The sequence below is a fragment of the Lissotriton vulgaris genome, chromosome 3_1, assembly GCF_964263255.1.
Source record: "Lissotriton vulgaris chromosome 3_1, aLisVul1.2, whole genome shotgun sequence".
In the NCBI taxonomy this organism is placed as follows: domain Eukaryota; kingdom Metazoa; phylum Chordata; class Amphibia; order Caudata; family Salamandridae; genus Lissotriton; species Lissotriton vulgaris.
In genome coordinates, this window is record NC_141689.1 from 1,062,750,918 (window position 1) to 1,062,765,110 (window position 14,193).

General features: G+C 45.4%; 1 protein-coding gene across 1 annotated transcript in view; it reads right to left on the reverse strand.

Moving 5' to 3' along the window:
* RIGI (RNA sensor RIG-I) overlaps positions 1-14,193 on the reverse strand; it is an 818,172-nt gene that overhangs the window by 37,235 nt on the left and 766,744 nt on the right. The window contains exon 18 of the mRNA XM_086961483.1: positions 6,304-6,450. Within this exon, the coding sequence (XP_086817609.1) occupies positions 6,304-6,450 (147 nt within the window). The remainder of the gene's footprint in view (positions 1-6,303; positions 6,451-14,193) is intronic.

Here is a 14,193-nt window from a genome sequence, read left to right on the forward strand (position 1 = left end):
AGGATTTGCAAGGTATTGTTGTAAAGAGAGGATATGACAACATGGGCATTATTAATTTTTATAATGCAACAAGCGCGCAGAAGGAGTGCGAGATTGCCCAGCTGGGTTGTCTTATAAGGCAGTCCTGCGGTTCTGTCGCTCATAATCACATGGTGGCGGGGGATTTCAATATTCACCCCTGTGGAGACCCCAAAATCAGATGCATTGCTGAGCTGGGTTGTGCCAGGATGCGGGGATTCCACTTTGAGCATTCTACTCAGGGGGAAGCACTGAATAATTTGCTTAATGAATTCGACCTGTTAACATCAATGTCTTTATCTGCCCCCTTAGCATACACTCCGTCCCCTCTTTTAAAGGATGTAGTGATTGTTCTTTTATAGATCATATTCTGATCTCCACTGGCCTCCAGTCTAATTTCAGCGGGTTTATAATCATGGATAGCGTTTTTAGCGGCCATAACCCTACTTGCATGCACCTTGAAGGTAGGCTGTTGTTAACACAAGCTAAGGTTACAGTCCCCGGCATGTTGAGACCTGTGGATGGTAGACACCGCCTAAAATGGTTGCACATATACCCAGACTCCTTTTATGGCGAGGTACAAGTGTCTTGTGCAATTGAATTAGCTTTTTGTGTGTCATCTGGTTACCACCTGGGTGGGGGGGGGGTGTCCTTAAGGCTTTTGATGTCATTATTACTAAGGTATGGGCACCCTCACATAGGACGGTGCTATCCGACCCTAGATGGTTTGACCCACTATGTTCTAAGGCAGCGAGACAATTAAAAGATGCCCTAAAAGCTACCCTGAGAAATCAATCTTTGATTTGTGTCCGACGTCATGAGCATAAACGGGTTTGGCCACCCGTAAGGGTGAATTGAAGGAGAAAATGTGGAGAGATCTATTGGAGGCTAGTACCTTGGGGAACAGCGCAAGGTTCTGGGGCATCATTAACCGACCTTTATTTGAAAGGGGTGGGGATGGAGAAATATGCACTAACATAACTGAGGATGAATGGGTGTCTCATTTTCAATCTATTTTCAGATGCCCCATGGTTCATCTCCAACCCCAAGGCAGAGTTACCATCCACGCTCCAGTAATATTTGAGCAGAAAGAGGTGGAGAAGGGCATTTTAGGCCCCAGGCCCAGATGGCATTCCTACAGACCTTTTTAAATCAAATCCACTTCTCTGGGCTCCGGTACTGATGGCTGTGCTCAACGCGGAGGCCAGGATCGGCTGCCCGGCCTCCTGGGGCACCTCAATCATTGTGCCAGTTTTCAAGAAGGGTGATCGTAATAGCACTTTGTGTTATAGACCGATTTCCCTTCTTGACTCTGTGGTTAAGGTTGTGGGTGGGGTGATACTGGGAAGATTATCCTCCTGGGCGGCAGAGAACAAGATCATCTCTGACATACAATACGGGTTTCGCCCAGGGCGGTCCACTTAGGCCCAATGCCTTAACTTATATATGATCCTGGAGAAGTATACAAGGACCCATCAAGGTACAATGTACATGGCCTTCATGGATCTTACCTCTGCTTTTGATTGTGTCAATCAGGGGAAACTGTGGCAATCCATGAGAGCCAAGGGGGTGGAGGATAATTTGGTTGACTTCCTGGAGGATCAGCACAGGGACAATAAGGCCAACATTAGATATGGCCAGGATCTCCGTGTATCTAGGGATTTTAAAATAGAGAGGGGGGTTTGGCAGGGGTGTATCCTGGCCCCCTTTTTATTTAATCTATACATCAATGATATGAAAAAAACTTTGATAAAAACAGGGGTCTATTTCCCATATGTGGGGCAACGAGGTCTGCCAGTCCTGCTATATGCGGACGAAACGGTCTTCGTCGCTAGGGCGGCAGGGGGGCTTCAGACCCTGCTTGACACATTTCGGAGCTTCATGGAGGACCGCGACCTTGCAATTAACTATTCTAAATCTTATATCATGCACGTTGGGACTCGCCCGAAGAAACAGTACCCTTTTAAAGTGGGTAATGAGAAAGTACCAATGACCACGATATTTCCTTACCTGGGTGTTTTATTAGATGACCGCTTGAACTGGGGGGGCCCTGATCAAGAGGAAAAAAGGGGAGGTCATAAGGGCGAATGCAAGCGCCCAGTTGGGGTAATGTTGAAAATATATCAGGCCAAAAGTGTTGCTATAGCCAGCTATGGGAGCGAAATCTGAGGCTATGTAGCAACTGATGCGTGGCAGGTAGTGGAGAATACTTTTTAAAACATCTCCTAGGAGTGCCCAGTAGAACATCAAACATGGTGGTAGATGAAGAATTGGGGTTGCCATTTATAGGGGATACTTTGGCTATGCGCCCTTTGTTGTTTTGGCTCAACTGCTGGCTAAATAAAGATCTAGCTCTTAACCACCCAATTTTAAGAGAAAATATGAGCCTCGACCATATGACACACATTCCATGGTTAAAATACTTTAAGGGATGTTTCGAAGAGCTGGGGCGGCCGGACCTTTTTTTAAAGTCTGACTCTATCACTTTGAAGGATGTGGAATTTGTAAAGAAAACTTTCACTACCCTAAAAAAGCTCGGTAGAGACGACTTAGAAATTGGAAAATCTAGCGTCCATAAACATATGTTGCTTAAAACAACCCCATCCATTGAGCCATATCTCCTGTGGCCACTGTCCTCTCATGAGCGTTTTTTATTGATTAGGTTCTGATTGGACTATTTTCATCTGTTGCTTGCTGTCCCAAAAGGGAGCTGCAGAGGTCAGGTATTAGCATCCTGTGGTTGCGACGGAGTGTCTCCTCAGGATTTGGTACACTTTATGTTTTTTTGTAAATTTTATGAAGTACCTCGCAGATATTTTTTAACACCTCTTTTAAAGATGTTGAACTTTATTCAGGTACGCCCAGCTCTTTTTTATTTACAACTGCTGAAAACCAGAATGTATACCTTTTAAAGTAGGCTTTCTGAAATCCTCATTGAGATCCAGGAACTGTGTGGCGAGCTAATAAACCCTCAACGTTGGTATGCACCCCCCATTGTGCGTTTTCTCTATCGGATTATTCCTTGTACTAGATATATATATTGTCTTTAAGGGATTATTTCCCTATATTTTTACGGCTATGAATTGTATCTTTTAATTGCTACATGGAGTTGTGCATCTTTTATGGTTTTAATTCTAAAGCCGAATACAGTATTTTGAAATTGAAATTTACCCTGGCCCTCTACTCAAAACCCAAACCTAAAGTAAGAATTAATGGTAACCTTTCAAGTTCCGAAACAAGGAGGCCTACTTTCTTCACTCTTATTCCTTTCAACAATAGTACCCTTATTGGAAGCAATTCCAAGAACACCAAATGTTGATTTAAAACCTGTGGAGAAAGAGGAAGACATCAGACTGGCAGAGTGGGGGAAACAGACACAGAGATTCCAGAGCCAGGAAGGAGAAAGACATTAAATAGTGCTAAGTCACAGCAACTGGAGGAGGCAGGACCCAAACAACCATCCTACACAACTGATTTCATGGTAAAACACTGCCATCTCTCTCTTTGAGCCGGGTGCTGGGTCTTCACATGCAGTAAGTGAAGGGATGGGTCAAAATTGGAGGCTTAGAGGGGAGTATTGCTCAAACCAGTGGTGGTCACAGTTATCACAAAGGTAGAAGCCATCTGTAATATTAAGGTGTGATGCAGGAACCAGAAGAGCACCAAACCCTGAGCTTAAGAAGGCATAACAAGGACTGCAGCACTGTTGCTGGATGGGTAGAGGTACTAGAGATAATTATTCTTTTCCAACCCTGAGTCTCTCCACCGTGGTGTGAAGAAAGCCTACCCTACCGAAGGTAATCAAGCTCCACAGAAGAAAGGAAAATGCTACTTACCAGTATGCATCTGTTCTTGGCATGTAGAGCTGCAGAACCACACACTTTTGCATTAGATCACCATCTGATGGTGGGCCTGGATGATTACACTTTGTTGTTGTCTTGGAAGAGTCTTTGCCAAATGAGTGACTCCTCCCTTAGACCGTAGTGCGCATAGGCATCGACTCCATCTTCAGATTGTTTTCGCCATTTGGGCAAATGATGGAGTTGTATTATTACAGATAAGGATGACCATGTATTGTGTATCTAAATAACATAAGACTGGGACAGATATAGGTAGCCGGGGAGGCGGGTGGGCGTGTGTGGTTCTGCAGCCCCACATGCCAAGAACAGATGCATACTGGTAAGTAGCATTTTCCGTTCGAGGCATATGGGCTGCAGACCACACACTTTTGCATAGATTGCACAGCAGTTTCTCCCTTAGCGGCGGTCACCCACATCTGTTGCAGTAGTTTGAAATAATGTCTTTAGTACAGCCTGGCTTACACTTGCTTGTTGTTTTGCCTGCACATCTACACAATAGTGTTTTGTAAATGTGTGTGTAGTAGACCATGTAGCTGCTTTACAGATATCATCTAATGGTATGTTTCCTAAGAATGCCATAGATGCTTCTATCTTACGGGTAGAATGAGCCCTAGGAGGAATGGTTAAAGTGCGTTTTGCTTTGTGGTAACAAATTTGAATACACTTAACAATCCACCTGGCAATGCCTGATTTTGAAATCGGATTGCCTCCATGTGGAGGCGAAAAGTACACAAACATTTCTTTAGTTTTACGAAAAGGTTTTGTCCTATCTATGTAGTATAGAACTGCTCTTTTTACGTCTAGTGTGTGAAGAGCTCTTTCTGCCACTGTTTGCGGTTGTGGAAAAAATACTGGCAACTCACTGGATTGGTTGAGATGGAATGGTGAAATTACCTTTGGCAGAAACTTTGGATTTTTCTTGAGAACCAGTTTATTATGAGGAAGTTGTATAAATGGTTCTTGAATTGTTAATGCCTGTATCTCACTCACTCTTCGTAGTGATGTAACTGCTACTAAAAAGGCAACTTTCCATGTAAGAAACTGTAACTCACACTTGGTGGTATTCTCGGAGGAATTATTTGTTTAAGTCCTTCCATAAACACTTTGATTGCAGGTTCTCTAAACAATGACAAATGTTGTCTGTTTTGGAGATATGCCGCTATAGCCACTAGATGTAATCTAATTGAAGAGTATGCTAAATTAGATCTTTGCAGATGTAATAGATAGCATATGATGTTTTCTATTGAAGCATCCAAAGGTGGGGGTGGAACCGAAGCCTGTCCCGGAATGGGGGGGGGGGGGGGGGGGGTGAACAGGGTCGACGCTCTTACTCACAACCTGTTGACCAGCTGGAAGAAGATCATCATCTTCAGATCGATCCTCAGCTCCGGAAGCTGACTCTTCTGCCTCGGAAGCGACGTCTTCTTGCTGTTTTTCAACGTCTACCTCGATCGGTGCCTCGTCTATGATGAGGTCTGGTGTCGACGACGATGACTGTTCCATAGCTCTTCGAGCTCGACGGTCCCTGATTGTCTTCTTGGACAGGAACGAAGCACAGCCCTCACAGTCTCGACTATCGTGCTCTGGAGACAAGCACAATTTGCAAACCTCATGCAGGTCGGTGTGGGGAAACTTGTGTCCACACTGAGGGCACTTCTTGAACGGTGTTTTTTCCATGAGCCTAGGCCCAATGGCACAGTTGGGCCCAACGCCCCGAAGAGCGCTGGAATGGAGAAGTGGATCCTCTCTTCAATGCATGCACCCGGAATCAATGTCGAAGATGATCTTGATGTTGTAGATTGATTTATGGATTCGAAAAGAGATCGGTAACGGGACCGAACGATGAACACATCCGAGCCCGATGGCGGAAAAAAACAATCTGAGGATGGAGTCGATGCCCATGCGCACTACGGTCTAAGGGAGGAGTCACCCAGCAGACAAAGACTCTTCCAAGACAACAACAAAGTGTAATCATTCGGGCCCACCACCAGATGGAGATCTAATGCAAAAGTGTGTGGTCTGCAGCCCATATGCCTCGAACATTAGAGTTTACAGTCAAATTGACATGGAGAAAGTTATTTATTCAGGTCTGGTGACTCAGGGGACTAATGTGTCTTCTGCAGGGGTCTGTGTTCTACCTTATGGTCAGGTTCAAATCCCAGAGGGTCCACTCAACCTTTCATCCTTCTGAGGTCGATATAATTAGTACCATTGAGTTGGGTAACCAGAAACATCTGTTATTCAGCGCCAAGATACCCATAGTGGTGAAAGTGCGCTTTACAAATACACATGTTATGTTATGTGTTATCTCAAGCGGGAGATAATAATAAATATCTGGTTCACAGCTTTTCTTGCTAACCCGTTACTTGAATTATTACAACGTGTACTTGTGAAAATACAAGGTGTATTACCATATGCTGCTTACCTGTATAGTTCTGATGTCTCCTGTGTAACATGCAAATCTTTTACATTTTCCGCAGAGCAGTTTCTTGTTACCACCCTCTGGAGTTCGTGTTGCACTTAGATTTTTAGCATCACGTACTATTTTCTCATGATGTTGCAAACTAGCAATCTGAAACAGAAACAGAAGCATCACCCAACTCATTGAAACTCATGAACATGTGCATTGGCTTTCATTTGAAGTGAAGACTTCCAAAGGAGTGTCAGCTACTCTGTTCTCAAAGTCGATAAAGCAGCAGAGAAGTGCTAGAAATTGAGGTTCTGGTTGTCAGAGTAGGCACCCTCTACAAGCTGGAACCACCACTCTAGTCAGGGTAAGTTAGATACACCCTAAAAGATAATCTGTGCTCACCTACTTGTAGCTTGGCACAGAGCGTGAGGCTAATTTAAAGAGGCAATGTGTAATGTATTTGTGCAACACACCCACACAGTAACACAATGAAAATATCACACACATACTCCACACAGAGTTAGACAAATAGATTATATTTTTATTAGTAAAACTAGACTAAACCGACAAAAATCCAATAAATAGAACCAGAGTTATGAATTTTTAAAGATTCATTCAAATTAAGCACCAACCGGGGACACCTGGTAGCACTAGGTTCCAGTGAGATGGGTCCATCCTAGTCCTCAGCAGGGCAGAGTCAAGTCAAGTCAAGTCAAAGAATTTATATAGCGCTCTACATACCCAGAGGGTCTCAAGGCGCTTGAGGAGGGGAGGGGAATTACTTGTCAAATATCCACGTTTTAAGTTTCTTTCTGAATGCTAGGTGATTCTGAGTGAGGCGAAGGTGAGTGGGAAGGGAGTTCCAGGTTTTAGCAGCCAGGTAGGAGAAGGATCTACCTCCCATGGTGGCTTTGTTGATGCGGGGTACAGTGGCAAGGGCTTGGTTGGATGATCGTAGCTGGCGGGAGGGGGAGTAGAAGGACAGTCGAGTGTTGAGGCATTCTGGTCCGATTTCGTAGAGTGCTTTGTGTGCGTGGGTTAGGAGCCGGAAGGTGATCCTCTTATTGACGGGTAGCCAGTGGAGGTTTTTCAGGTGACCAGAGATATGTTCTTTACGCGGGATGTCTAATATGAGCCTGGCTGAGGCGTTTTGGATTCGTTGGAGTTTTTTCTGGAGTTTAGCGGTAGTGCCGGCGTATAGGGTGTTTCCGTAGTCCAGTCGGGTCGTGACAAGGGCGTGGGTGACCGTTTTCCTAGTTTCGGTGGGGATCCAACGAAATGCTTTTTTGAGCATGCGAAGAATGTTGAAGCAGGATGAAGAGACGGCGTTGATTTGTTTGTACATCGAAAGTGAGGAATCCAGGATGACGCCCAGGTTCCGTGCGTGGTCTGTCGGGATGGGTGCTTTTCCAAGGGCTTCTGGCCACCAAGAATCGTCCCATGCAGAGGGGGAGGTACCTAAGATAAGGACTTCTGTTTTATCAGAGTTCAGTTTCAGACGGCTATGTTTCATCCATTCGGCGACTTCTTTCATTCCTTCGTGTAGGTTAGTTTTGGCGGTGTGAGGGTCATTGGTGAGTGATAGGATCAGTTGAGTATCATCCGCGTAGGAGATGATGTTGAGGTTGTGTTGGCGTGCGATGGTTGCGAGGGGGCTCATGTATACGTTGAAAAGGGTGGGGCTGAGTGAGGATCCTTGTGGAACGCCGCAGATGACTTCAGTGGCCTCTGACTTGAATGGTGGAAGGCGGACTCTCTGAGTTCTTCCGGTGAGGAACAAGGTGATCCATTCTAGTGCTTTTCCTTGGATTCCGATGTTTCTGAGGCGCTGTAGAAGGGTGTTATGACAGACTGTGTCGAAGGCTGCGGAGAGGTCGAGGAGGATGATTGCGACTGTGTCTCCATTGTCCAGTAGGGTCCGAATGTCGTCTGTTGCTGCGATGAGTGCGGTTTCAGTGCTGTGTTTTGCTCGGAAGCCGGACTGTGAGGAGTTGAGGGAGTTGTTGGCTTCGAGGAAGGTGGCGAGCTGGTTGTTGACAGCTTTCTCGATGACTTTGGCCGGGAATGGGAGGAGCGAGATGGGACGGTAGTTTTTGAGTTCGGTGGGGTCCGCTGTGGGTTTTTTCAGAAGGGCGCTGAGTTCTGCGTGTTTCCAGCTTTCCGGGAAGGTGGCGGAGTTGAGGGAGCAGTTGATGACGTCTCTGAGGTGCGGTGCTATGATGGAGTCTGCTTTGTTGAAGATGTGGTGAGGGCATGGGTCTGTGGGGGATCCTGAGTGGATGGAGTTCATCAGGCGGATAGTGTCCTCAGTGGAGATTGGGTTCCAGTCATTAAGGATGTTCGAGGGTGGTGAAGGTCCAGCGGATGGTTGGGTGGATTGGTCTCCGGGTTTGTTGTCGAAGCTGTTGTGGATGTCTGCAATTTTGTTGTGGAAGAATGAGGCTAGGGAGTCGCAGAGGGTTTGAGAGGGGGTGATGTCGTTGGAGTTGGCCGAGGGATTGGTGAATTCCTTGACGATGTTGAAAAGTTCCTTGCTGTTGTGGGCGTTGCTATCTAGTCGGTCCTTGAAGGCGGTTTTCTTGGCTTTTCGGATCAGTTGGTGGTGTGTGCGAGTGGCGTTTTTGAAGGCTTCCTTGGTGATGGTGGTTGGGTCTTTTTTCCAGGCCTTCTCCAGGGAGCGGCAGAGTTTCTTGGATTTCTTAAGATCATCGTTGAACCAGGAGGCTTTCTTGCTGCCAAGTTTGATTTGACGTTTTTTCAGTGGTGCTAGGATGTCGGCGCTGTTGGATAACCATAGGGTGAGGTTGGTGGCGGCTTGGTCTGGGTTTGAGGAGTGGGCTGGGGCGTTTTGAAGAAGCGATGAGGAGATCTGGTCGATGGTGATTTTGTTCCAGTTTCTTTGTAGAGTTGGTTGGGGTGGTTGTTGTGTTTGGGCTTGTTGTAGGTAAAGTGGACGCAGCTGTGGTCAGTCCAGAGGAGAGCCGTAGTGTGGCTGAAGGAGACATGTTTGCTGGAGGTGAAGATAGGGTCGAGTGTGTGAGAGCAGGAGGGCAGCACAACAAAGCAGAAAAGCAGTTCTTCCAGAGCAGAAGCTAAGCAGAGTGGCAATCCTTTTAACACAGAAATGCTTACTTCTGGCAGAGTTCTACGCAGGTCTAGGAGTGTACTTTCTTGGTAGGGTCAGAGCTTCAGTACTTATACCCAGTTGTGCCTTTGAAGTGGGGATGACTTCAAAGAAGGGTCTTTGAAGTGCCCTGGCTCCAGACTATCAGTAGGGGGTAATCAGCCCTTTGTGTTGGAAACAGGACACTGTGTATTCAGGTGTAAGTGAAGGCTTCCCCTCTTTTCCTGCCCAAGAAGAGCTATCAGAATGCAGATGGGTTCTCTGTAACACCTACCCTTCCTGTGTTTGTGACTGTCTGCAGGAAATACACAGCGAGTAGCTGTCACATGTGTCCCTGTCAAAAATGTTCTTCATGTTTGATAAATTGCTTTAGTGATCAGTTTGCTCAAATACTGTTTCAGCGACCCCACGCTCCCTCTCATTTTCGCATTGCCTGCACTATAATCGGAAACAACAGCACTTTCTCACCACTTTAGTGATTCCCTCGCCGCCTCACGCCGCCCGCCATCTTGGGTGTGGGCTGGAGACGCTGACACCACGCTTTGGGTGTTAGCGGGCTAGTCATTGCACGTGCCTTCAGGCAAAGCTATTTTAGGAGGTTACTCGGCGAGTGCGCCGATTAGACCTAGAACGACATACCGCTGATGCATTTGAAGAACCGCTATTGTTTTAAACTGTATGGAGCTCTGCTCCTTTTTTAAAAATTGTGTTCCTGTCAAAAATGTTCTTCATGTTTGATAAGGAATATGCTACTTACCAGTATGCATCTGTTCTTGGCATAGAGGGCTGCAGAGTGGTACATTATGAATAGATCGCCATCTGGTGTTGGGCTCGGATGATTGCACTTTGTTTTTCTCTTGGAGAGTCTTTTGTCTCTTGGTGACTCCTCCCTTGGTTGGTAGTGCGCATGGGCATCGGCTCCATCCTTAGATTGTTTTGCCATAGTAGGGTTAGATGGAGTAGTATAGTAGAATACAGATAAGAGTGCCCATGTAAGTGTATCTAAATAAGATAATGCTGGAACAGACACAGGTTTCCGGGGAGGCTGGGAGGGCATGTACCACTCTGCAGCCCTCTATGCCAAGAACAGATGCATACTGGTAAGTAGCATATTCCGTTCGAGGCATATGGGCTGCAGATGGTACATTATGAATAGACTATATAGCAGTTCTCTCCCTAGCGGTGGTCGCCCGTGTCTGTTGCAACTGTCTGAAACAATGTTTTTAATACTGCTTGTCCCACTCTAGCTTGTTGTGTTGTGTGCACATCTACACAATAGTGTTTTGTGAAGGTGTGCGGTGTAACCCAGGTAGCCGCTTTGCATATGTCATCTAGTGGAATGTTTCCCAGAAATGCCATAGATGCTCCTAGTTTACGTGTAGAGTGAGCTCTAGGAGGAACAGTTAATGTTCTCTTTGCCTTTAAGTAGCATATTTGAATGCATTTTACAATCCATCTGGCAATGCCCGCTTTGGAGATGGGATTGCCTTTATGTGTGGGAGAAAACGCAACAAATAGCTGTTTTGTCTTTCTGAAAGTTTGTGTTCTTTCTATGTAGTACAATATGGCCCTTCTAACATCCAGTGTATGTAGGGCTCTTTCAGCTACTGTTTGTGGTTTTGGAAAGAAAACCGGTAATTCCACTGACTGATTGATGTGGAATGCTGAAATAACCTTCGGTAAGAATTTTGGGTTTGTTCTAAGAACCACTTTATTTTGGTGTAGCTGCATGAATGGTTCTTGAATCGTAAAAGCCTGCAGTTCACTTACTCTTCTAAGTGACGTGATAGCTATGAGGAAGGCTACCTTCCATGTGAGGAATTGTATTTCACACCTATGCATAGGTTCAAATGGTGGCCCCATTAGTCTGGTAAGCACTATGTTGAGATTCCAGACTGGGGAAGGTGGTCTTCTTGGTGGAATGACTCTTTTGAGTCCTTCCATGAAAGCTTTAATTGCTGGTACTTTGAACAATGACAGATGTTGTCTGTTTTGTAGGTATGCTGCTATGGCTGCTAGATGAACTCTGATAGAGGTATATGCTAGGTTACATTGCTGTAAGTGTAACAAATAGCAAATGATTTGTTTAGTAGATGCGTCCAGAGGGTTGATGTGCTTACTGTTACAGTGTATAGCAAACCTCTTCCATTTTGCTGCATAGCATGCTCTGGTGGTAGGACGTCTTGCTTGTTTAATGATTTCCATGCATTCTGGTGGTAAATCTAAATACCCAAACTCTATGACTTCAGGAGCCAGATCGCTAGGTTCAGTTGTTTGGGATCTGGGTGCATTATTTCTCCATGGTTCTGTGTAAGATGCATGGGTAATAACCTTAGCTTTTGATGTGGTACTTGTGAGAGTTGTAGCAGCGTGGTGAACCACGGCTGTCTTGCCCATGTGGGTGCCACTAGTATCATTGTCATTGAATGTTGCTGCAGTTTCCGAACCAGTAATGGAATTAGTGGTAGAGGAGGGAACGCGTACGCAAATCTGTTGGACCAATTTATCCACAGTGCATTGCCCTGGGACCTTTGGTGTGGGTACCTGGATGCGAATTCTTTGCATTTTGCGTTCTGATGATTGGCAAACAGATCTATCTCTGGTTGCCCCCATTTTTGGAAGAATGGCTGTAGTATTTGGTCGTGCAGCTCCCATTCATGCACTTGTTCTGACTGTCTGCTTAGGATGTCTGCTATTTGGTTTTGAACTCCTGGTAGGTGTTCCGCTAACAGGTAGATCTTTTGAGGAATGGCCCATCTCCATATGTCCTGTGCTAGTCTGGACAGTTGGAGAGAGTGTGTCCCCCCCTGTTTTTGAATATAATACATTGCAGTCATGTTGTCTGTTCTGATCAGGACTGCTTTGCCTGTTATTTGCATTTGGAAGGCTTTTAGTGCTAGAAATATTGCTAATATCTCTAGGTAGTTGATGTGCAGTTTCTTTTGCTGCACACTCCACTTCCCCTGTACTGTGTATCTGTCCATATGCGCTCCCCATCCGGAGAGCGATGCGTCCGCTGTTATTATTACTTGTGGAATTGGCTCTAGGAACGACCGTCCCTTGGAAATGTTTTCTGTGTTCCACCACTTCAGAGAGCGATACGTCCGGTCGTCTACCAACACCAGATCTGTAATCTGCCCTTGAGCCTGATTCCACTGTGTCGCTAGACACTCTTGTAGTGGGCGCATTTGTAGTCTGGCATGTGGTATTAGCAGTATGCAGGAGGACATCATGCCTAATAGTTGCATAAACACTCGTGCTGGTAGTGAGTGTTGTGGTTGAAATCTTTGTATTAACCCGACCATTGTCTGTACTCTGATTGGGTTGAGGTATGCTATTGCCTTTTCTGTGTCTACTGTAGCCCCCAGGTATTGCTGAATCTGGTTTGGTTGCAGGTGTGATTTTTTGTAGTTCACCGTGAACCCTAGGTGGTGCAGCAATTGAATTGTCTTCTGTGTGTTGTGAAGACATTCTTCCTTTGACTTGGCCTTTATTAGCCAATCGTCCAAGTATGGGAAGACATGTATTTGTTGTCTTCTTAGGTGTGCTGCCACCACAGCTAGGCATTTTGTGAAAACTCTCGGTGCTGTTGTGACACCGAATGGAAGGACTTTGAACTGATAGTGTTGTCCTTCTAACACAAACCTTAGGTATTTTCTGTGGGCTTTGTGAATTGGGATATGAAAGTAAGCGTCTTTTAGATCCAGTGTAGAAAGAAAGTCCCCTTTCTTCAGTAAAGGGAGTACTTGTTGGAGCGTGACCATGTGGAAGTGCTCCGAATTTATGTAAGCATTGAGAGGTCTGAGGTCTAATATTGGTCTTAGGCGTTGCGGTTATTATTATTTCCGCGGCCTCTTCCTTTATTGTTGTTACCTCTGTAACTGCCTCTTGAATTACCTCTGGGTGATGTAGGTGTGAAAGATGTGGATTGCTGATTTGTTCCTGTATTCTTTGAGCCCCCTCTATAGGTGGATCTACGAAAGGAACCTCTGTGTGTTGGCTGTTGCAATGCTCCCATTGACTTAGCCGTTTCCGTATCTTTCTTCATTTTCTCTAATGTCTCGTCTGTGCTTGAACCAAACAATGTCTTCTGATCAAATGGTTTGTTCAGTAGGGCTGTTTGTACCTCTTGTTTGAATCCTGAGATTCTAAGCCATGCGTGCCTTCTTAGCATGACACTAGTGTTAATAGACCTTGCTGCAGTGTCTGCTGCGTCTAATGCACACTTAATGGAAGTATTTGTTATTATTTTACCTTCCTGTATTAATTGGTCTGCCTTCTTCTGATGTTCCTTTGGGAGATGTGTAAGAAGTTTTTCTAGCTCATCGTAATGTGCCCTGTCATAACGTGCGAGTAGTGCTTGTGTATTGGCTATACGCCAGCTATTCGCTGCCTGTGATGCTACTCTTTTACCTGATGCATCTATTAACTTTGACTCTTTATCTGGTGGAGGAGCCTCTCCTGTAGATAACAAGTTTGCTCTCTTACGAGCGTTTGAGACCACCAGCGAGTCTAGCGGTACATGCCCTCTAATAAATATTGGGTCCTTTGGAGCCGCTTTGTATTTTTTATCAATTCTTGGGTTTAACACCCTGGCTCTCACTGGGTTTTCGAATATCTCATCTGTGTGAGTAAGAAGACCCTTCAACATAGGGAGAGTACCTGATGTTCTCTGTGCATTAGGTAGAGTCTCTAACAAGAAATCCTCTATTTGAGGTTCTGTATGTATATCTACCTTATGGTATTTCGCTGCCCTATTAATGAGCTGCACAAAACCTGTG